A 23576-nucleotide genomic window follows, 5' to 3' on the forward strand; every position below is an offset into this window, starting at 1 on the left:
GCAAGTGTAAAAACATCGTTTTATTTTTATTGACTTCTACACACGTTTATTTTCTCTTTTTTGTTTCACCATGACCGGTATCATCACTGCTGTCATCATTCTCATCGTCCTCTTTGGTTGGCTGATCTCCCTGGCCGAAAATGGCCTTCGCTGCACGTGCTACAACTCCACCGACAGCGGCGCCCCCAGCTGCTAGCCCCGCATTACCCGCCAATCCAAATCCTACAGCCCCCACTGACTGTAAAACAGAGACGACGCCCATGCCGACACTGAAACAAAGTATAGGATTGATGGAATGAATGCTAAGTGTAAGTGAGTACAGAAACACACACACATGTAACACGTTATATATATATATATATATATATATATATATATATATATATATATATATATATATATATATATATATATATATATATATATATATATATATATATAACTATTATTCAATAAACTAAAAGCAATTCATTTAAATGCACTGAAACGTATGATCCTAGTTTCAAATGGGTATGTTCTAAAAATATTATTGGTTATAGAACTAATGACTCTATAAGTCTTTATTGTTACTAGGGTTTTTTTCGAACATTTTGCACTTGAAACTTTAGGGAGGGGGCGGGCAGTGGTTAAAGTACATGTTTCCTATTTAAATATAATATTTCTTCTATTTCGTAAGGAGGGGGGTGGGGGGGGGGGGTAGGTCGGTGTCAGAGTTTCTGAAAAAAGTCGAACGAAATGAAATTCACTTAGAAAATATATACTTTCAACATTGTACCCCCCCCCCCCCCGAAAATTTCAAGCCCCCCCCCCCCCCATGGAAGAAACACTGGTCGGGGTGTGCGGGCGTGGGGGGGAGCAGGCGGGTTATGTCCATCGGCTTTACGTCGGTGGGTTTATGTCGGGGGGGGGGGGGTATATCCGAGGGGGGGGGGGGGTATGACCGGGAACTGTGGGTCGGGAAGAAGACGTACTCCGGTGAGATGCGGGAAATTCAATGAAAGTATCGTGACGCCAATGTTGTATGTGACTTACCCGGATGTAGCCGCCGTGGACATCATGCTCGCTGCCAAACTTCCGGCCGCGATACCGCCTGCACCGAACCCAGCTGCCGCCACAGCTACGGGCGCCAGGGCCACGGCTCCCACAGCTGTAACGGCAACAGACGCAATTGTTCTCCAGCTCCAGCCTCGCTGTTCTATTGATGGTGGCCTTTTCTTTGGCCCCGAGTCAGGTTTTTTTCCCCCACTGTTGCTGGGTCTGTGTTGCATGGCCCAGCCCTAGATAGTCGCACTCACAACCTGGTTGTTCAGTAGCTGAAGTTAAATTAGTTAAATATCGTATCAAAGAGCTTCTTTGTTGTGAAAGAAAAGTTTGATCTTGTGATTGAGACACTGTTGTGGAGTTGTTCAGGGTTTTCTAGCGAAATTGTTTTCTATTTTTTTTTCTCTCTTCCAGTTTGTGTTTTTTTTTCCACCATTAATTTCTAATGGAAAAAAAAAAAATCGAAACATTATTATACAATCTAGTAACAACAGATCTCAGTTTTAGTGCACATTAAATCTACATAGAAATAACTCTAAAGTTTTTTTTTTGTTTTTCTTTTGTTATATGAAAATTGCAATAAATTTATTTTTACTAATATCGCAGAGTTAAAAAAAAAAGTAATATCTCACTCGGTTTTAAATATAGTAATTAGTCCCGTATTTTAGGTTTCTACATAAACTATTTCTTCTTCAAGGAGCTCGCAGTTTTCAACTGAACGTAAAATACGCTTCAATAAACTATTCACATTCATACCAAGCCTACCGCATTTTTAAGTTGATTATCCAAAAAGTCTTTTATACTTTGACGCCTAGAACACTTCACGATACAGAACTAAACATCATTTTATGCATACACACTCACACACACACACATACGCACGTATGCACACACACACACATATGTATGAAACATGTATAGCAGGTTTCTTTTGCTTATCGTTTACATCTCTCTACTCTCAACCTAAAAATCTTTATATATATATACATATATATATATATATATATATATATATATATATATATATATATATATATTATATATATATATATATATATATATATATATATATAACTATTAATAAATATAAAAAACAATTCTTAAAACATCAAAGCCAACTCCTCCTAACTTTATGCTTACAACTCGATTATAACCAAGACTGCTACAGAAAGTATGGTAGGCCTACAGGTAATGCCATGTTTAAATATGTTATGAACGCGCGGGAGCACATCTAGATAAGAAAACCATACAGGCCTAGTGTGTAAAACTTACTTTTTGAATAATGAAAGAAATTTAAATTCTAACATGCAGATGTGCTATGTAATCTAATATAATTACTAGGCTAAAACTGCTTGGTAATCTTAAAAAAACATATACAAAAAGTACATACGACAACACACAGAAGAATAAACTCTAGATTTTTGAGTCGACACTTCCAGAGATAATGGCACACAGTACAGGACGCGTTGCGCTCGAGGGGCGTAAAGAAAGAAAGCGTGTTGCGCTCGAGGGAAGTAAAGAAAGAAAGCGTGTTGCGCTCGAGAGGAGTAAAGAAAGAAAGCGTGTGCACTTATGTTTCTATTAATAGCTAGATGCAATGGCACAAGCAGTTTTCTTCTTTTCTTAAAGAGGAATAGGATGGTTACTCTTCTTCACAATAGTGACATATTTGGATAAACGGTTACGTTAATAGAAAAAAAAGAGTTATGTTAAATTATTGATCTATGTATATATATATATATATATATATATATATATATATATATATATATATATACATATATATATATATATATATATATATATATATATATATATATATATGGTGACAGGACACATGATCTCAGGACAGATGATCTCAGGACAAAATATACCAGGACAAGACAATCAGCTTTAAGTTGTTTGACGGCCCATCGCTTGGTTGTAGTGTTATCAAATAAAACAACTGTTGACAAGCTTAATTAACCACTATGATTTAGAAGTATTAAGAAATCCCCTCTAAAAAGTTCAATTGTCTACATTTTCTCCGTACATCTTCTGATGGATATCTAACTCACGTTTTGGAACGTAAAGGTTGTTGGGTATAGTGCTCATCACGCCATCCCTTCATATACCGAGGTCACAGAAGCAGGTGAACTCTACTTCACATGGACCGCCATGTTCTAAAGGAAACTTTACTGTACGACACACTTTACATATCCCAGAGGCGGAGCGGCCCTTCCCGGCGCCCAGGGACAAACTTAACTTTCGATTTGCACCCCCCTCAAACTTTTGATTACTTTTTCCAACCCATTTTGGCGCCCCCTAAGGTCGGCGCCCGGGGGCATATTCCCCCCCCCCCATTGCTACGCCTTTGACATATCCCCTCCCCCGCACCCGACCCCGTCACAGAAAACGTATCTCACTTGGACGACGTAATTTGAGAAACTAGCCTAAAGTACGCGGTTGTCATCATTGATTGAATAAAAAGGTATAATAACACATGTCTCAATGTGTATGTGCCCAGCGTGTAGATAACAGATCAAGCATCTTTCGACACAGTTAATGATGTTTTAATTGTTTATACAATGGAGGCATTTTTATAGTGATGTTTTACAAGTATATACCTGATATTGATTTAGGCATTGGAGAATGAAAGATACGTATAGAAAGGGACGGAATCGAGGAATTTGTAAATGAATACAAAGCACACATTGTCATGTTTTATTGTCGCTACCCATTAATTTGCTGGATATGAATGACTCAGAGGCGTAGCGAGGGGGGGGGTGCGGGGGCGGGGAACATATGTCCCCAGGCGCCGACCTTAGAGGGGGCGCCAAATTGAAAGTTTGAGGGGGGGTGCCAATAAAAAGTTCGAGGGGGGGGGGGTGCAAATCGAAAATTTGCTCCCGAGGGGGGCGCCAAATTGAAAGTATGTCCCCGGGCGCCGGGAAGGGTCGCTACGCCTCTGGAATGACTTGTGCGTGCTAGACGTCTCTGAGTCTACCCAGCTCTATTAGGCACCGGACTCACGGTAAGGAAACAAAGGTGCCTGGACATAGTGCTGACCACACTATACCATTATATGCAGACGTCGCAGAAACAGATGAACTCTACTTCATTTGCCTCGTGCGGAGGGCAGAAACGGGGGAATATGATAAGGGTGAATGAAATATTCGATTCTAAAGAATTGTTCTGCCAGAAACGTTCATTTTTTACAAGCTTTTATTTAACTCACTTCCTCTGTCGTCAGTCGTCAGTCTAGACGGAAACGCAGGAGTGAAAATTCGGACAGTTCTACTTGACCGATACGATTCAAAGTTAGCACGTGGGTCAAGACATGAAGACAATGCAATCTGAAACTAAATTTGACTTAATTGGATGCCTAATTAATTTTTTATGAATTAATTAAAATTTGGACCGAATTAGTAGGCATGTCTAGCCAACCACACCACACGCGTCATCACCTTCAATAGCTGCGCCATCACGTAATGGCTGCGTTCAAAAACCATTGCGCGCCTAATGAACGTGATGTTCAGTAGGCGCGCAATGGTTTTTAGTCATGTAACTCTATTGTAAATAAAACATGTAAAGTACTGAAAAAAAAATTCATAAAAAACGTTTTAATAACAAGCTTTTATGTAATGATGCACTAAAAAGTAGAAAATAAATTATACACTACTATTTAAATTACTATAAAGAAAAGCGTGGGTGTCTTCCTTAACATTAGTAAAGGTATCCAATAGATACTAAAGTGACCCACGCTTTTCTTTATAGTTATTTAAATAGTAGTCTATAATTTATTTTCTACTTTTTAGTGCATCATTACATAAAAGCTTGTTATTAAAACGTTTTTTATGAATTTTTTTTTATTGACGTTCCGTTTGTATAAGCTAGACAACCATTTATTCAAGCAATTAAGAACAATACAAAAACAATACATAAACAAAAACTCACACTTTTTATTATTATTGTGTTATTGTTTTATTTAGAATCACATAACAACATAATATAACTCTTTAAAAACGTAAAAATTTATTCTAGTTAAATGCATACAGACAACATTCCGACAATCATTCTCAAACTAAAACACATGTAAAAATAAAAATAGCAAGAGTTTATTTTACAAAAATAGTGATGGTTTAGTTTTATAAACATAAAAATCGACGGTTTATTATTCGTTCTACAACTCAAATTAGCGTTTAATGTTCCTTATTGATACCGATCATCAGTGTTGTTTTTATTTACGTAGTTTTCTTTTTAGAAGAGTTACGTCTCTATTGCCGCATCCTGCATTCGTTTTATTTCAAACATTTTATTTAAAACAATTTTTGATCAAGACGACTTTGACATTTCCCAACTTCGGCAGCTTTGTTCGAGGCTTTGTCGTTGTGGTCGGCTGTTACAAAACCAACACTGGTAGCTCCACCAGCAACTCTTCTACTTGCCACACCTCCACCGGTCACATTTCCACCATCCACAACTCCAGCATTCACATTTCCACCATCCACAACTCCACCATTCACATTTCCACCATCCACACGTATGGCATTTATAACTCCACTATCCACACCCCCAACAGCAACGCTTCCCCTTGCCACACCTCCACCATTCACATTTCCACCATCCACACCTCCACCATTCACAACTCCACCATCCACACCTCCACCATTCACAACTCCACCATCCACACCTCCACCATTCACAACTCCACCATCCACACCTCCACCATTCACAACGCCACCAGCCACAGCTCTTCCAGCTGCGGCGCCACCAGCTGCCAATACTACATTAGCCGCGGCTCCAAATCCTACTGCTCCCACCGACTGCAACACTGACACGACGCCCATACCGACACTAAAACATCAAAATCAAACATTTACTACAGTCTTAGACGGTCAAAGAAACGAGGCTATACATTTTATAATCGTGTCAACGTTTTACACAAAATTAATCTTTTCCCGTTCGTGCCCAAGATGAATTGGAGTTCATCTCTTTTAACGACCTTGACATATGAAGGGATAGTGTGGTCAGAACTATGCACAGCCGCCTTAGTTTCACGAACGTGAGTCAGGTACTCATCAGAGCTGGCTAGAGTCAGGGACGTCGTACAGACTCAAGCCTTGGATCTGAACTCTTAGACTTTCAGGTTAGAAGTCGTAAGCTCTACCATTCGACCACGCCGTCTTTTTTTTTACAACCCTTTCATTATGCACAAAACAATACATCCTTCTGTGTTTGTTGTCTGTTTCTACTGGTATAACCTATCCACTGAAGCAACAACTTACCCGGATGTAGCCGCCGTTGACATCATACTTGCAGCTAAACTCCCGGCCGCGATACCGCCTGCTCCGAACCCAGCTGCTGCCACAGCTACGGGCGCCAGCACCACAGTACCAACAGCTCCAGCGGCAACACAGGCTATTTTTTTGTTACTCCAACCATCTTTATCTGGTGCAGATAAGGTTTTATCTGGTCCTGTAATTGTGATATTAATCGTAAATAGAGTTTCTTTCCTGAAGAACACCCCCCCACACGCCCCAAACGAAATTAAATTTATATAAAAATATATACTTTTACCAGTGTCCGCCCCCCTACGGAAAATTTAGTCATCCCTCTCCCTCCAAAATATTTAGTCCCCCATCCCCCACCACGGTGTTAAAAAGTCAGAAAGAAACACTGATCGTATAATATATTTTAAAATGCGTTGTTGGGACAAGGGTACAGATCAAAAGTTAGGAAGATAGAAATTGTATAGCTTGGTGGTATCGGAGAGCACAGCGACACAACTGCGCCATGCTGCCTTGCCCCTGAACATCGAGTCGGGCGTGTAATAACTTTTACCACACGACCACACACAAGCACACACAACACAAAAACCAAATCTTTATTGGCCATCCACTACCGCACACCCAGCGCAAAATGACTCGCAAGATCAACCCCGACTTAACAACGAGTGATTGTTTAACTATTCGGGCCTGTACGAGTCTATCTATATATATATAATTCTCTTCTGGGATCAGTTAGAAAACAAGCTGCAAGCGCGCCTTTGCAGTCCCCTCTCTTCCTCTCTATCACTACCACCCCCACCCCACCCCCACATGATCTGGTGAGCGGTGTTCACTCTGTTTACATTTTACAATCATAGAGACGGGTTTGGTGACGGCTATTAGGGGCAGATAATTTAGTTTGAAACGATTTTAAACTTAGAGGAGGTAACTAATAGGAGGCTGCTTTCACGTGGGGGGGGGGGGGGGGGGGGGGGTTAGTGTTTTTAAGCAAATATTTTCAATTGCAGCATTGGTACTGTCGAATTCACAAATTATAAATTACTGAAAAGTAGAAAAAAAAACAACTAAATAGCGGCGTATGATACGCGGCGGGTCGGCTCGTACATCTTAATTTATCTCTTCGTGTTCGAACTGTACGTGTAGTATTATATCTGACCAAGTTGATGGTGAGTTGCCTATGATCCAGCAAAAATACCACCAATATTTACCATCTTTCTTCAGTTATCATAAAAAAGAAGATTGCAATTTTTAGATCATATGGGAAGAATCCAAATCAGAGAGGGGTGAAAGTGGTGTTTAAATTATAATCTATTTCTCTATTTTCGGGACAACATGGTACCTTCTCGTTCTAACCCTTGACAGCCTCGCTACACATCTCTTTACTTCCACTCACACACTCGCTGTCACTCGACCAGTCGCTTCCTTTATTACACTCGTTCACTCCGTACAACACACACATGTCAACAAACACAGACTCGCCACACAATAATAAGGTGTACACACACACGCACGCACACAGACGCATACACACACATATATACACAGCACTTTGTCCCACATATACACCTTCACGTAAATTTCACATCACCAGATAGATCAATGCATGTATGGATAGATGATGTAGATAAGACACACGGCATCTTGGAGTTCAGACATGGATAAAGGCAACATACAACTCTGAGTGGAAGGAGATGGTGAAGCAGGCCAAAGCCCCCCCCCCCCCCCTCACCATGGGATCGATTCTAGTTACCTGTATCTGGTGAATATGGGTTTCCTTGTCCCAAATCTCCAGAAGTATTTCTTTCTGTAGAAGGATCAGGATCTGATGTAGAGGAATCTCTCTGTGAGCAGCTTGAAGGTTCAGCGGAAGAAACTCTTGGTCTAGCTATCAACTGAGACCAAATTTTGGTCCGCAGGACCTTATTTAGTTTCACCATTCGTTTCATTCTCTTTCGACTATTTTACTGGAGAAAAGAAAACACACACACACAAGGAAATCCACATTCCGTCAGGTTTGAAAAGGGAACTTTACTTTTAAGCCTACAAAAACTGTGATTTTGAAAATATTGTAAAGGGGAGAAATCATTATAGAGTTAATACAATTTATATTTTTACACCTTTATTAGAAACATTTAAAGCAATAATTTGTATATAAACTAAATATTGTGTAGCCTAGTGTTGTCTTATTTTATTTATGTAATCCTTCTAATAAGCAGCCATTTAACACCATGAAGAAGTAAATCTATTCAATCTAATCTGTTATCTACTACCTACCTATCTTCCTACCTACATACTACATACATACCTATCTCTATATTTCTCTCTCTCTCTCTCTCTCTCTCTCTATATATATATATATATATATATATATATATATATATATATATAGGCCTATAGTCTATAAATTATATAATTTTTCATGTGGTCTGTTTTAAATTTGGTTCAATTCTAGTGCAAAAATAAAATAAAAACGTATTATATTTTTTTTTAATCTACACTCTACAATTGGCTACAAAGTTATTTTGAACTCCAGGTCAGCATGTATGAGGATACGTTTAGACACTAGGTCAAAATATAGTGCTGTTTCATCTTTCTTTTTGTTTTCAATGAAAAGGAAAAACAACTCCCTGCTTTCTGCTTATGTTTAAAATAAAAAAGGAATTTACCTTTTTTTTTTAAGCCTCGTCAGTAGAATCCAGACAAGTCAAGCCATGTTTAGCTATCTAAACGATCCACCTCGTTTACAGAAACTATTGGGAAAAAAGTGCTATTTATAGTATTGACCTCATTTCTTTACGTTTTGTCATCGAAAGGTTTTTGATATCAGTCGTAAAAAATACTTAGGCCTGCAAAAGTTTTTTTTTAGCATGTAGTGATAATAAACAATACAACCATATTCGGCTTAATACGTGACCGTAATGTCAATGATATACCTAATGAAGGTTTAGTACACAAACCTCTGGTCTATTACCCCCCCTCCCCCCTTACATTTTATTTACCCCATAATAATAGCCCCACGCCCTTGAAAATGCATATTATACATTTGTTGAAAAGTTGAGAAGCCAGCTATTTTATGAAATGAGTTGACAGAAAAAAATAATATAATATGTATATATTTAAGCATATCTACATCTATATATATGTATATCTATGCATATATATATATATATCTTTGTTTATATATATATATATATATATATATATATATATATATATATATATATATATATATATATGGAAACCACTTGGGGTCAGCAACTTTACTAGGCAACTGTTTCGAGGTGATAATAGTAGAGAAAAAGAATGGATACAATGTTTCAATGTAAAATTTGCCTTTGGACTGTTTATCTCAAATATATTTGATCATCAGAGTTGTATGGTGCATTCTAATGATCATCACAATGTTCACATGGACTTAAATGTGATTTACTGGTAATGGCAGCATGAATTGTATAGAGCAGTGTTTGTTATAAAAGCTAGAGATTCTCAACGTAAGAAATCAAAGTAGCTATTTTATTTACCCTTACATGGGGTTTTAGCTAAGTGGTGTTACCTTTTAGTTCAAGGAATCTTGTTTATTGGTTTTCAGATGTTACTTTTAACAATAATTTGTAACATTAACTGGCGTTCTTTGGTCATACATAATTTCAATCACACTAAAATGACTAACAGAAATTATCAAGATAATTGTCATTTATTTTCATGTCATATATATATATATATATATATATATATATATATATATATATATATATATATATATATATATATATATATATATATATATATATAAAATATATATTTTTTATTTGAGCAAAATATTGTTACAAGTGTGACATGTTAATTCAATTTGTGGACAAAAACTATAAGAAAAACAAATGGGTAAAAATGGTGGCTTATTTCAAGCTTTTAAATGAGACACTAATATAATAATAGATTCAATTATTAATGCCCAGGTGTGTATACATAAATAATGGAGATTACCTAAAACTATACCAAATTTGAGGTGATCATGTTTCACAAGATGATTTTAAACATTTAAAAAAAATTTAAACATAGCAACAAATGGATTTCAAAATGCCATTAAAAACTTGCAATAGATAATAAACAGATCAAACTCCACACTTTAGCAAAGGAAAACATAAAGCTGTATAAAAAATGTGCATTGTATATATAAATATAAATTAATTAATAAAAAAGATATACAACACAAACATATACAATAACCACCTTAATGAGATTTGTATCAGGGCGTCAAATGTTTTAAAGAATAAAATTTAAAAAAATAAGTTTTATAACATCAGATCTAGAAATTGCACTGTGAAAATTAAGGCACATATTAAGATGGTAAAACAAAAATTTAAATCACAGCAAAATGATACACTGTTAAATAACACTGTCATTGAGTTTCTTTTGAAATAGTGTATAAAAGTTGAATGAGATTAGACTAAATGATACATTAGGCAGATGAAGTAGAGTCCATATGTTTCTTGACCCCAGTATGTGAACAGTTGGTGTGGTCAGCACTGTCCCCAGCAGCATTCACTTCCCCAACCTAAGTCAGGTACCTATTTAAAGCTGGGTGGACTCAGGGACATTCAGCACTCACAAGCCAAAACAAGATCTGAACAGATGCTCTACCATTCTACCACACACACGGTCCCACAAGATAGGACCAAGTGTGAAATAAAAAATGTCAAATTTCTGTGTTGTATAATATGCTCACAGCCCTTGGAATGTAAATGTAATCAGAAAGTCTAACTTAATGTGTAAATATCTGAGCATGCCACATATGAAGAAAATGGACTAACAATTGCTGGTTAAACACCAATCAAAATTGAAGTTAAAGAACATCACCATGAAAAAACATAAACACAACTCTAAGCAAAATTGAAGTTTCATCAAGAACATGCCTGAAAAAACATTTAAAAAAAAAAAAAAAAACTAATCAAAATTTAAGTTACAAAAACATCATCATGAAAAAACAAACAGTACTAATCATGCCTGAAGTTACAAGAATATCGTCAAAAAAAAACACAGCACTAATCAGAAATAAAGTTACAAGGACATCACCATAAAAAAAACATAAACAAAGCTTCATAAAGTACATAGTTAAAGTTTGCTCCTCACTAGCACTTTTTTCTGCTCTCTTTCTTGGCTCCCTGACTTTTCCAACTCAACTGGTTCCCCAGCAACCAACTCTCTCTTTGTATTTTGGTCACCGGAGTTGTCCAAGTTGACAGGTACAGTAGCAGTTAAAAACCGGTCTGCCAAAAATTTAGATCCTAAGGTGCCCACAACCCCCAGAGCAGCTTTCCCCCCCATCCCTGCTGCTCCTACTGACTGTAGCACTGAGATGATCGGCATGCCAAAACTAAAAAAAAAATTAATTTACAAGAGAATTATTTAAAAAAAAAACAAAAACAAAACAACAACTCATTGGTTTGTTTTAATTTGAAAGTTTTAACAAAAAAATTTATCTTTGTCCATGTCTACAAACAGCTCATATGATTATTGTTTAAAATAGCTAAAATGATTATAAGCCAAAATATATTTTTTTATGTCTATGAATCCCCATTATGCAGTAGAGAAGAATGTACCCTATTCAAGCCTCCCATAAAACCATCATATGTATCAAAGCAAATATTTAGTGGTATGCAGGTAACTAAATACACATTTTTAAAAAAAGTTTAATCTTTTCTAAAATGCCCTGAGATCAGGCTTGTTAGCTGGGAACAGAGACTCATCAGGGAGAGAAAACTACAAATCAAAAGAACTGCTGCCTTGCAGGCAGTGTTCCCTCTAGGTTGCGCGGCCTTCAAAGTAGTTTTGAACCTGCAGCGCAGTCCTTTTATAAAATGCCTATATCTTTGTATAAGACTTTTAGAACACTGCACACACAAAATACAAGTTGCACACAAGTCTTTCCGACTTAGAGGGAACGTTGGGGTGATGAAGGCTATGGAAGCAAATCCAGAAAGTAAAGCAGACTTAAATCTGAGTCAACAGGCCATATGGTGGATAACAAGTATGTTGACACTTAATATTTAATTGTGTTGGAGGAAATCCACTTTAATATTACAATTAAGAAGTTAGACAAAGAAGAAATTGTCACCTTTAAAATATGTAAGCAATTTTTTTACACATCATTCAAAAGAAATATACTTGACCTATGGATCCAGGTTTATAACAGGTAGGAAAAGTATCGTTTAGAAACCAAATCGTCAATAAGGCAGATTTAAGTTTAAGAGAGCTTGACTACTGTTACATGGATTTGTATCAGTACAATGGCTCATCACTTTTATTTTTTCTACAGTAAGCCTTTTAAAATTTGGGATTTCAGTTGACATATAAGGAGACCCAGTCAGAAATGGATTCATTTTTTTACCTGAAGCGCCACTGTTTATAATAAAACATTGAGTTCTTCTTCTTCGTTCTTAATTGTAATGTTGGACGAGATTTCCTACAACATAATTAAGTATTACATGTCAACCTGTTATGTGCAATATAGGCTGTTGACTCATATTTCAGCCTGCTTTTCTTCTTGAATTCGCTTCCTGAGACTCCGTCCACCCAAGAACAAACTAGATCTATAAGGCAGCAGTTGATGATTTTGGAGTTTTCTCTCCTAGATGGGTTGCTGTCCCCAGCTATCGAGGATCATCTGCCCGGGACTTGAACTCAGGACTGTTTATTTTAGCAACCATGAGCTTTACCGACCCGACCATACCGACCCCCCAACAGTTAATTTGATAAATATAAAACTGTATAGATCTACCTTGATGATGATGTAGCAGCTGCCGACATCAGGCTTGCTGCTGTGCTTCCAGCTACAATCCCAGTTGCTTGAAAACCTAAACCTGAGGCTATTACTGTTGGTAGACACCAGCCTCCACCAAAGCCAATAGTAGCGATAGCAACAACTTTAGCCCCCTTTTTCAGCACTTGGTTCCACTGAATATCATCAGTCCAAGCTGTTTTATGTTGTGATGATAGATTTTGTGATGGTAAAGAGTCATTAGGGGAAAGTGATGGATCAGCCATGTCCTGTTTTAAAAGTAGTTTGTCATCATTCCCTCTGTTTGCTTTCTCCTTGCTGTTCATTATGGAAACTTGAAAAACAAGAACAAGTATTCATTGTTATATCATTTAAAAAAAAAATGTTATGTTGATATTTCAATTAAACCCTTTGTATCCCTAGCAGAACGTGAACCTGGCCTGAACCAACCAGTGTGCTGGTTGCATTGTTTTAATTTAAAAATAAACTCAAAGAATAATATAAACAATCTCATTTTAATATGTCAGGTCACATACCACGCCCATATAGGGTTGTGTGTCATGTCTTGACAAAAATGAACTCCCTTCATTATCATTAGCAATAATTAATCATGAAATGAGATTACAAATTTCCTGTACGATGCTTTAATAGAATTTTTAAAAAATAAAATCATAAAGAAAATATGTACTTGATTGGTTTGTGACTGACACTATCAAACACTGAAGGGATGTCTTGAAATGTATACAAACGTTGACCTACTCATCAAACCAAGCCTTCATAATTATAGTATTTTAGGAGCAAACACTATAAATAGACTACAGGTGGGATTAGTAGCATTACCACCTTCAATTATTAAAATTTAAAATTATTGAAGTGTCTATTCACAGTCGACTGTGAATAGCTGTATTAGGGCTATTCACTGTCGTGACTGTTTTTGATAGACTTATATTAAAAACACCAATTTAGACATAAAGTTGTGTGGTTGAGTGGAACTGTGAGTGACTGATGTGCCGGTACGTGCGGGTTTAAACATATCAGAAAACTGGTCTTTTGACATTTTCACCTATTTCACCTGATATTTGTTCTATGCGAATTTTAAATGCTAATTGACAGTTGAATAGCAATGTGAACTACTAACTAAACTGATGCATAATTAATATTATTTATTTAAAAATTACTAGATCTATTAATTAGACTAGTTTAGATTTAGAGCCTAAAAGCTAAACTTAAACCATAATAATTTTTAAAATAAAAACATAACACAATATAGATCTAAATAGCGCTACTATCTTTATCTATACCTCAGTCCTCAGTCACAATAAATGCTTTTATTATTGTAAAATATTTTTCCCAGTCGTATTTAGCATGAAATTACAGCCCACTGTGAATAGCCATGGGGGCTCTAGTATAAGTATAGAAAGTAGTAGGCGTATATAATAGGCGTATATAATAAGCCTACTAATAAATATTGATTTTATTAGTAGATTAGGCCTAAATATACTTTTTTAATATATATTTTATATATATAGGCCCTATATATATTATATATAGGCATGTATATATATAGATATATATATATATTATATATATATATTATATAGCCTATATATATATATATATATATATATATATAGGCCTATATATATTTATATATATTAGGGTAAAATCACGATATAGCGTCGGTTATTATTCCGGAACTGTGATTTTACCTATATTGTATCTATATATATATATATATATATATATATATATATATATATATATATATATATATAATATATATATATATTTTATATTTATATATATATATTATATATTTTATTAGGCATTAACTATTAGGCCTAATAAGGGGTCGTCCATAAATGACGTCACACTCGTAAGGGGGTCCGTAATTTTGTGACAGTGTGTGATAAGGGGGAGGGGAGGAGGTCAGATGGTGCGAGGTCACACTTTTGCATTATAAAAAAGCAATGTTAGAAAACGAATTTTAGACGTTATTTCGCGTTTTAGATAGATCTAACTGAAACTGTTTTAATAAATTGTAATAGGAATTGATTAAAATACTCTATTTTGACAGAGTTACCATAAGATTTTAGAAAAATATCGATGTTTTAAAAAAAAATCAACTGCAATTTTGACGGGGTTTGTAAGCTGAGGTATGACGTCATTTTAGGGGGGGTCTGGCTTTTTGTGACGACGTGGGACGGAGGGGGGAGGTAAAAATCGTCAAAAAAAGCGTGACGTCATTTATGGATGACCCCTGCCTAATATAGATCTATTATTATTTTAATTAGCCTAATAGTTACATAGATCTAGTAGATAGATCTAGATCTAGAACTAGATCTAGATATCTAGATCTAGAAGATTTCTACTTGAATACATAATGAAAATAATGATAGGCCTAATACTAATAATACTAATATTATATTGTAATAAGTTAAGTAAAGTAGGCCATTAATACTATATTACTATATAGTATATAGATCTAGATCTAAATCTAGCTTACTAGATCTACTGTTCTTGCTTACTTTTACTACATCTATTATTTTTTATCTAGACTTGAGAATTTTGCACACTTCGGCGTGACTACAGGATTGACCCTAGATTTCTTTTTTAGAGTAGTTTCCCTTAAAGTTCTAGAATCTAGATAGATCTTGATCTATTATTGCTGGTTTACCAATTCTTTAATAAAACTTCGATTTCTATTTTTTTAGCGCAATTTCCATTCTGGAGAATTGCGTTTATTAACTCGTCTTTTCTGGGAATGGATGGATGAATGGGTGGATGGATGTGTGTCCGCAGCTTTAAGTCGTATCTCCTCCTCAACGAAGCAATATCGAGGACTAGTTCCAAAGCAATTATGTTAAGCAAGTTACGAGGATGAACATAGGCCATAAAAATTCCGGGTTTCTTTCATGGATTTCCCGGAAAAGCCAAAAAAAACTCGAAAAAATGCAGTTTTTGGCCCATATCTCGGCAACCAGACCACTTAGCGACTTGAAACATGTACCAATCGATTCCTGCCATAATTTAGAACAATATTGCCGAAGAAAGTTTTCAAAAATATCCTTTCGTTTGGTCACAATTTTTTTTTTAATTAATTAAAATTTGGACCGAATTAGTAGGCATTTTATGCAACCACACCACACGCGTCATCACGTTCAATAGCTGCGCCATCACGTTCAATGGCTGCGACGTCACGTTCGGTAGCTGGGCGCGCAATGGTTTTTAGTCATGTTACTCTATTGTAAATAAAACATGTAAAATACTGAATTTTTTTTAATAAAAACCAATGGTTTTACTAACCCTGCTCTTGATTTACGCTACGACAGAGCTATTTTTAGATAACACAAGGAAATTGCGCTAAAATTGTCACTAGACCTTTTTTAATTACTTGTTTTCTAAAGAGACAATGTAGATCTAGATCTAGATCTATCTAGATCTAGATTATAGATTCTCAACAGATTCTATCTAGACCTAGACTCGATACTAAATACGGTTGTTTTGTTCATAGTAAAACTACGTCACACGTTTAGAGGGAGTAAGAGTAAGGGTTATTATAGGGCTCGTAAATTTTTGACGGTGTGTTCGTAGGGGTTGTTAAAGAGTAACTTTTGCAAATTAACTGAGGAGTCGTCCATAAATGACGTCACACTTGGAGGGGGGAGGCGGGTCGGTAATTTTGTGACGATGTGTGATGAGGGGGAGGGGAGGGGGGGGGGGGTCAGATGGTGCGACGTCACATTTTTTTTATTTAAAAAAAAAAAGAAATGTTAGAAAACGAATTTTAGACGTTATTTCGCGCTTTAGACAACCGTTTTAATAAATTGTAATAGGAATTCATTAAAATACTCTATTTTGACAGATTTCAGACAAGAGTTTGGAAAAATATCGATGTTAAAAAAAAATTCAACTGCAATTTTGAGGGGGGTTGTAGGCTGAGGTGTGACGTCATTTTAGGGGGGGGGGGGGTCTGGTTTTTTGTGACGAGGGGAGGGGGGAGGTAAAAATCGTCACAAAAACGTGACGTCATTTATGGATGACCCCTGACCAGTTGCATGAGTGTATTTTATATTTTTGCAAAAAATAAATTTTGTTAAATTACCACACTAGTGTTTATAAGGATTGTCCACAAAAAAACAACAACACACTTCATGATTGTTTTTTACATTCCCCACTGCCCCCACCCCCTTCAAAAAATGACTTAAATTAACATCTCAGCAAACTGAGAGCTCAGTCAACATTGAGTTTGATGCAGAGGCGTAGCGAGGGGGGGGGGGGGGCGGGGAGGCACATATGTCCCCGGGCGCCGACCTTAGGGGGGCGCCAAATTGAAAGTTTGAGGGGGGGGGGTGCAAATGAAAAGTTCGAGGGGGGTGCAAATCGAAAGTTTGATGGGGGGGGGGGGTGCAAATGAAAAGTTCGAGGGGGGTGCAAATCGAAAATTTGCTCCCGAGGGGGGCGCCAAATTGAAAGTATGTCCCCGGGCGCCGGGAAGGGTCGCTACGCCTCTGGTTTGATGATACATTTTATTACAATGAACAAAAAAAAAAGTCTTCAATTTTTTTTTAAATGTAAAAGTAAGTTTCAATTTTGCTGACCCCACAAACGTTTTGTACCATAATAGAACTGCATTTAGGTTTCAGCGATGTTTTCGGCGAAACCACCCTAGCCGTAGATCTAACAAACGATTTCCGTAAAGGGAAACAAGTATATTTTCGATAAAATCAATAAACCTTGGTTATATCCCATTACAAAAGGGAGATAACTCAATTATATAAAGCAAGAAATGGTGTGTGTGTATTTTTGTGGGGTGGGGGGGGGGGGGGGGGGGGAGGCTTATATCTATACTTTTTTAACACATATAAAGTGTCTGTTTTCTTGATTGGTGGGACATTTAATCTAGCGACCTACCTAGTATTAATGGTTTTTGGGAATACATACGTCATTAGTAACCCCCCCCCCCCCCCGAAAAACATTTTTTCGGACTCCTTTTAAAATATTTTTGCTATTTTTAGCCTTGGTGCCACCCCCCTAAATGGTGTCACCATTTAGGGGGGGGTGACACCAAGGCAAAAAATAGCAAAATATACAGAGAAAAAACTTGAGGGGGGTGCAAATCGAAAGTTTGAAGGGGGGGGGGGGTGCAAATCGAAAGTTTGAGGGGGGTGCAAATCGAAAATTTGAAAGTTTGTCCCCGGGAAGTGTCGCTACGCCTCTGGGGGGGGGGGGAGTGACACCATTAAGTGCCGCACCGGGTGACACCCGACCTCGCTACGCCACTGACTTATTTTAATTTTATGAGTACGAACTATTTAAAGAAACTTTAGGGGCACCCCCGTTCCCCATTAGACTATTTAAAGAAGAGCAGTAAGTCATGGAAGTGGTTTGAACATTTGCCTCTTTCACACTACTGCTGGTGTAGATTTTTAAAGATTTATTTCAACACAGCTGTGTGTATTAGATACAGTATAGTAGATCTATTTGAAGGTGCAGGAAAATAAATGTATTTTTGGTTGGATTTTGTGCTGGGGTCTTTTAGTTTCGCCCCTGTCACATAATGGGGTCATCCATAAATGACGTCACGCTTTTTTTGACAATTTTTACCTCCCCCCTTCCCTCCGTCACAAAAAGCCAGCCCCCACCCTTAAATGATGTCAAACCTCAGCCTACAACACCCCTCAAAATTGCAGTTTCTTAAAACATCGACATTTTCCACAATCTTGTCTGAACTCTGTCAATGTAGAGTATTTTTAAAAAAATTATTAAAAGTTTTCTAAAACACGAAATAACGTCTAAAATTCATTTTCAAACATTGCTTTTTTATAATGCAAAAGTGTGACGTCGCATCATCTGAACCCCCCCCCCCCCCATCACACACAGTTACAAATTTACGGACCCCCACCCTCCCCTCTACGAGTGTGACGTCCTTTATGGACGACCACTAATGGATTATCAGTTAGGTGGATCAGTGCAGGCCCACGTCAACCCCGTTAAAGACATCTGAAAGATTCTGCCATAATGGCCTATATTATTACATTTATAAAAGTCAAATTCTTATACCTAACATGGTAAGAAATGTGTCTTGTTAGAAACTATTCGCACAGGACAAAATGAGTGTTGTTTGAAATTTATTCTAGGTTATGTAGGGTAACTGAACATCCAGGGTGTCTTGCAGTCTGATGTAGTGTCTCTCTAGCCATACAGAGATAGATTCTGCTTGGATGGTCTGAACAATATGGTTGTCCAGCTTTAATAATTAACAACAGACTGCAAGATAATTCAGTACAAGGAACCGCTACTCTAGGTATGAGATGCATGCACACACATAAACACCAGTTCACAGATATTAGTTTACTTTAGTTAATCAGAACAAACACTGACAGTTTTAAAAAATGGAATATAACATTTCTGTTACAAAATAAAAGATGTTATACTAATATAATAGAAAGCAAAAAGAGCAAACAAAAAACAACAAAATGTACTAGAAATCAAACAGTTTGTGAATTGCTTTATTATTTTATAATAATATATACATAAATAACACAGAATGTGGATACTTTTTTGGTGCTTGAGTTTAAGAATAAGAAGCTCTATAAAAATCTAGAGCTGTTAAATAGAACGCTACAAGCCTAGAGAAATGCATATGCTAGAAAATAAAATAAAATGTAAAATATCAATAAAACTTGTGCTACAAAATCACTTGAATCCTTTCAAATAAATTTGAATAATTAATGTATAAATATTTACATAACAGCATATACATAAATAAGATGTATAGAAACAATGTGCATATATGTATAGTTAATAGAGCATTTTATGTGGAGCTTTGTTATTCAAACATCTTATAATAACATATTATAATTGCACTTCGGAATTAAAATATTCTTTAAAAATAAAATTTAATTTAATTTTAAATAAACCAAGACTGAAAAAAGCCAAACATTTTTAAACAGCTTTTTAACTCTACCATAAGAGTAAACATATTTTATTGTGTGTGTGAGTTTTTCCGCTGTCATCAATGTATCATATATTTTTTATCTCTAATCTTTAATCACAGATTTGATCTCTAAATCTAAATAACATTTTTTATTTTATTTAGCCTGACAAATTTAGATGCATTGCTTGAATGAACAACAGTTTCACACAATTTTTTAAAATGATTATTTGACCATCTATTTTTTCTGGAAATTCTCATCAGCAGATTGACCAGTTCCCATCACTCTACTTGCCACAACTCTATAAACAGAAGCTATACCCCCAAATGGCAGCAGAGCTATGTTTGTTATGTATTGCAAGGATGTTTGTCGATTCTGTTCATTTTCTGTATTATGGGTTTCACAATTGGTACCCTGCTTATTTATATTCTGATCACTTAACTTTGTAATGTCATCCTTAGAAACATTATTACTATTCTTATTCGGCACACAAGACACTGATGGATTACTTGGGTCTTCAGGGGATTCACCAACTCCGTTAATTTTATTTCCCATAATTTTATTTACAGCAACTGCACCGCCAGAGGCTATCAGAACTTTAGCAGCAGTTCCAAATCCTAGGACTCCAACAGACTGTAATGTAGAGACAATGCCCATACCCACACTGAAAATATTTAGAGAGGTAATGCTGAAATGAATCAACAAAGTAGAAGCTTTATACACATTTTCTTATAAAGATCTGAGCGTTATTTAACCATGTATTTTTTTTACATTTTTAGCCACTCTCTATTTGAATAAGTAGTTTGTTTAATTTTTAATTAAATATTTCCTGTAAGGTAATATTTCAATAAATATTTTTCAACCTTTTTTTTTTTAAATATATACTCTCTGAATTGTCTTTGTTTTAATAAATATGTTTTATAGCATTCATCAAGTAATGAGGTGACTTGTACAAATGCAAGAATTTCATATCAGATACATTTGTCCTAATGTTTCTAATCAAACCCCAACCATGACATGGTTTCATAGAAATAAACCACCACAAATAAACCATTCAAGTTTGAAGAAGAAAAAAAAATCAGGACCTACATCCAGCATAGATCATCAAATAAATAATCAACTACTGATACAATACATACATTTAGTAAATGGACAGTACATATTAAACTATACATATATAATATGAGTCCTCTTTATTTTAATTACATGACTTTAATCATATTCAAGGAGCTCTAGCTGCTATAATTCTGTGTAGCCTCCCCTTGTAACAAATGTTAGTGTTCATGGCTACACACCAATTAATTTAAATTAGAAATACCATCCAATGTCGCAGAACAATGTAATCTAACATACCCAGTTGTAGCAGCTGTTGACATCATACCAGATGCAATGCTACCAGCTGCAATACCAGCTGCAGTAAATCCCAGAGCTGGAGCAACTGCAGTAGCCACAGCTACGCTTCCAACAGCTCCGGTTGCAATCAAACCACCAGTTTTTAACCGGTTGGTCCAGCTCGGTTCTTTCTGACAGGCTGAGTCCCCATTAACTTGATCAGGTTTTTTCTTCCCTACATTTTTGTCACCTACTTCAACAGGTTTCTCATCATTTTCCATTTTCACTGTACTGGGGAAAAATTATAAAAAAACCTTATTGATCAATACACCAAATAAATATAATTTTTTGTTGGATGCCTCAACAATTGGATTTAGTACAAAAATAAATAAATTCTGGAGCACTGTAAATAAAACATATTAAAATTTGTTTCAGCATACATTTTTAATAACTACAAATTTTGTAATGATGATGAAATAATTACTAAAAAAATTCAAAAGTAAATTAGATGTCTGCATTCACATGGTTAAGAACGTTAAGAAGTCATAGCTACTTATTTTAAAATTTTGAGGTTTTATTAAAAATCTACATTTCGAGAAAATATTTTGTGGTCTATTGTCACGATAGGATAAACCAGTAGGCAGTATTTGCATAATTTATTTAAAACATAAATGTATGTGTGATGGACTGTGTACAATTTAGTTTTTTATGAGACAATTTGGGTAATTAAAAAAATAAAGTAACCTTATAAACCTAATGGTTCATGGAGCAGCAAAGACGATTTAACCTGTATCAGTGACCTTGGCATATGAAGGTATAGAAACAAGAAACAGCTGTTTTAACTGTCCCTAATCATAGTCAGGTACACATCAAAGCTGAGTGGACTCAGGGACGTCCAATGTACTTGAGCCAGGGATACAAACTTAAGACTTTTAGGTAGGGTTGCCAGGTGTCCAGTTTTGAACTGGACAGTCCAGTATTTGAGCAGACTGTCAAGGATAAAATAAATATAAATACTGGACAAGTATATGAATAATACTCTGTTACCCCCCCCTTCTTCTGCTTTGCGGCATACCTGAGAAGGGAAGGATGGAAAGGTGTCCAGTATTTTTGGGAAAGGTATCTGGCAACCCTACTTTTAGGTTACCAGGAGTAAACTCTACCATTTGACATTGCCGCCCCATAATTTGGGTTGTGGGTGGTAGTTTTTCATAGTTAATATAATACTTTACAAAAAGCAGTGGGGTAGTACTGTGCAATGTTACATAACTCTGTCTTTGATTTTGTTTTCTCTTATTTCTATCTCCAAATTAGCAGAATTTAGATTGAAGGGAACACTGAGCTATATAATGATTATATATTATATATAATAATAATATATTTAAATATGTAGCTCAGTGTTCCCTTCAATCTATTATATTCACTAATGGTAAACCCATCTTTTTGTGGAGTTTTTAACTCTTTAAAATGATGTAATTCCCATATTTTTATATAGAAATTCCAATATTTAGATTACCAAAATTGTGTGTATGTGCTTCAAGGGGTGGGGAGGTGGGGGGGGGGGGGGGGGGGTAATGTCCTACTGACCCATTTTTTTTTTCTTACTAGATCTAGATTCTAAATCTAAAATTTAGGCCTACTCAATTTTCGATTTAAACATGACCAATGAATGATAGACATCCATATTTAATCAATTAGGTACTAATTTTGAAGTTTTTAGTTCGTATTAAATTAAATTACTTAATTTAATATTAATTGGCACTCACTGCCATGCAGGACACACCTCTCCACGTCAACACTTGTTATATCACTCTTACGTTTGAAGCAAACCAAGAATCCGGTGTGACTTTTTAATTGGCAATGCACCATAGTTCCTCACTAGTGATCACCAAATAGCGGTCACCTGGTTTAAAAAAAAAAATTGGCTGTCATTCAAATGCTGTGTATTATAAAAAAAAGGGGTTTGCAATATTTTTTTTTTCAGAGACTGATAAACCTAATAGTTCTACAGACTCCAATTGATTTTTGTACTCCCTGGGTCGATATTTAACCAACTATTAAATTTAGCCTTCATTCTCTAAAGCAAATTTTAAAATGCTTTTCTGGCATATTAAGCCTTGCCACCTACAGCATATTTTTATAAGGAGAAAACCCGCCATTTTGCTCGTGGTAAACATTTTAAACGTAATTCTAAGATGGGCTTTAAAACTAAGACTA

General features: G+C 35.9%; 4 protein-coding genes across 4 annotated transcripts; all 4 read right to left on the minus strand.

The window, feature by feature from the left end:
* On the minus strand, positions 1–2516 carry LOC131949161 (interferon alpha-inducible protein 27-like protein 2A). Its single transcript, XM_059310945.1, has 3 exons — positions 2432–2516; positions 1033–1313; positions 1–269 (listed from the first exon to the last, which is right to left on the minus strand). The coding sequence occupies exons 2-3, from the start codon at positions 1266–1268 to the stop codon at positions 47–49; spliced, it is 459 nt and encodes a 152-aa protein (XP_059166928.1). The 5' UTR covers positions 1269–1313; positions 2432–2516; the 3' UTR covers positions 1–46.
* A 2500-nt stretch (positions 2517–5016) lies between these two features.
* LOC131949163 (uncharacterized) lies at positions 5017–9058 on the minus strand. Its single transcript, XM_059310950.1, has 4 exons — positions 8978–9058; positions 8062–8275; positions 6309–6498; positions 5017–5877 (listed from the first exon to the last, which is right to left on the minus strand). The coding sequence occupies exons 2-4, from the start codon at positions 8255–8257 to the stop codon at positions 5340–5342; spliced, it is 924 nt and encodes a 307-aa protein (XP_059166933.1). The 5' UTR covers positions 8258–8275; positions 8978–9058; the 3' UTR covers positions 5017–5339.
* Positions 9059–11344: 2286 nt separating this feature from the next.
* LOC131949158 (uncharacterized) lies at positions 11345–13415 on the minus strand. Its single transcript, XM_059310935.1, has 2 exons — positions 13090–13415; positions 11345–11685 (listed from the first exon to the last, which is right to left on the minus strand). Exons 1-2 carry the CDS (start codon positions 13413–13415, stop codon positions 11424–11426), a joined length of 588 nt encoding a protein of 195 aa, XP_059166918.1. The 3' UTR covers positions 11345–11423.
* A 6849-nt stretch (positions 13416–20264) lies between these two features.
* LOC131949157 (interferon alpha-inducible protein 27-like protein 2B) lies at positions 20265–23182 on the minus strand. The gene is made up of 3 exons (XM_059310934.1): positions 23126–23182; positions 21381–21650; positions 20265–20691 (listed from the first exon to the last, which is right to left on the minus strand). Exons 2-3 carry the CDS (start codon positions 21638–21640, stop codon positions 20265–20267), a joined length of 687 nt encoding a protein of 228 aa, XP_059166917.1. The 5' UTR covers positions 21641–21650; positions 23126–23182.
* Between the last annotated feature and the right edge of the window lie 394 nt (positions 23183–23576).

Source organism: Physella acuta, unplaced genomic scaffold (assembly GCF_028476545.2).
Source record: "Physella acuta isolate Inbredline_101_S28 unplaced genomic scaffold, ASM2847654v3 ptg000676l, whole genome shotgun sequence".
In the NCBI taxonomy this organism is placed as follows: domain Eukaryota; kingdom Metazoa; phylum Mollusca; class Gastropoda; family Physidae; genus Physella; species Physella acuta.

Excerpts from the sequence above, each read along its gene's own strand:
- LOC131949161 (XM_059310945.1), bottom strand. The coding sequence starts at position 1,268 with ATGCAACACAGACCCAGCAACAGTGGGGGAAAAAAACCTGACTCGGGG. Across the intron at positions 270-1,032 it reads TCCACGGCGGCTACATCCGG|TGTCGGCATGGGCGTCGTCT; the intron begins GTAAGTCACATA and ends ACTTTGTTTCAG.
- LOC131949163 (XM_059310950.1), bottom strand. The coding sequence starts at position 8,257 with ATGAAACGAATGGTGAAACTAAATAAGGTCCTGCGGACCAAAATTTGG. Across the intron at positions 6,499-8,061 it reads CCCATATTCACCAGATACAG|GACCAGATAAAACCTTATCT; the intron begins GTAACTAGAATC and ends TCACAATTACAG. Across the intron at positions 5,878-6,308 it reads TCAACGGCGGCTACATCCGG|TGTCGGTATGGGCGTCGTGT; the intron begins GTAAGTTGTTGC and ends TTGATGTTTTAG.
- LOC131949158 (XM_059310935.1), bottom strand. The coding sequence starts at position 13,415 with ATGAACAGCAAGGAGAAAGCAAACAGAGGGAATGATGACAAACTACTT. Across the intron at positions 11,686-13,089 it reads GCTGCTACATCATCATCAAG|TTTTGGCATGCCGATCATCT; the intron begins GTAGATCTATAC and ends TTTTTTTTTTAG.
- LOC131949157 (XM_059310934.1), bottom strand. The coding sequence starts at position 21,640 with ATGGAAAATGATGAGAAACCTGTTGAAGTAGGTGACAAAAATGTAGGG. Across the intron at positions 20,692-21,380 it reads TCAACAGCTGCTACAACTGG|TGTGGGTATGGGCATTGTCT; the intron begins GTATGTTAGATT and ends AAATATTTTCAG.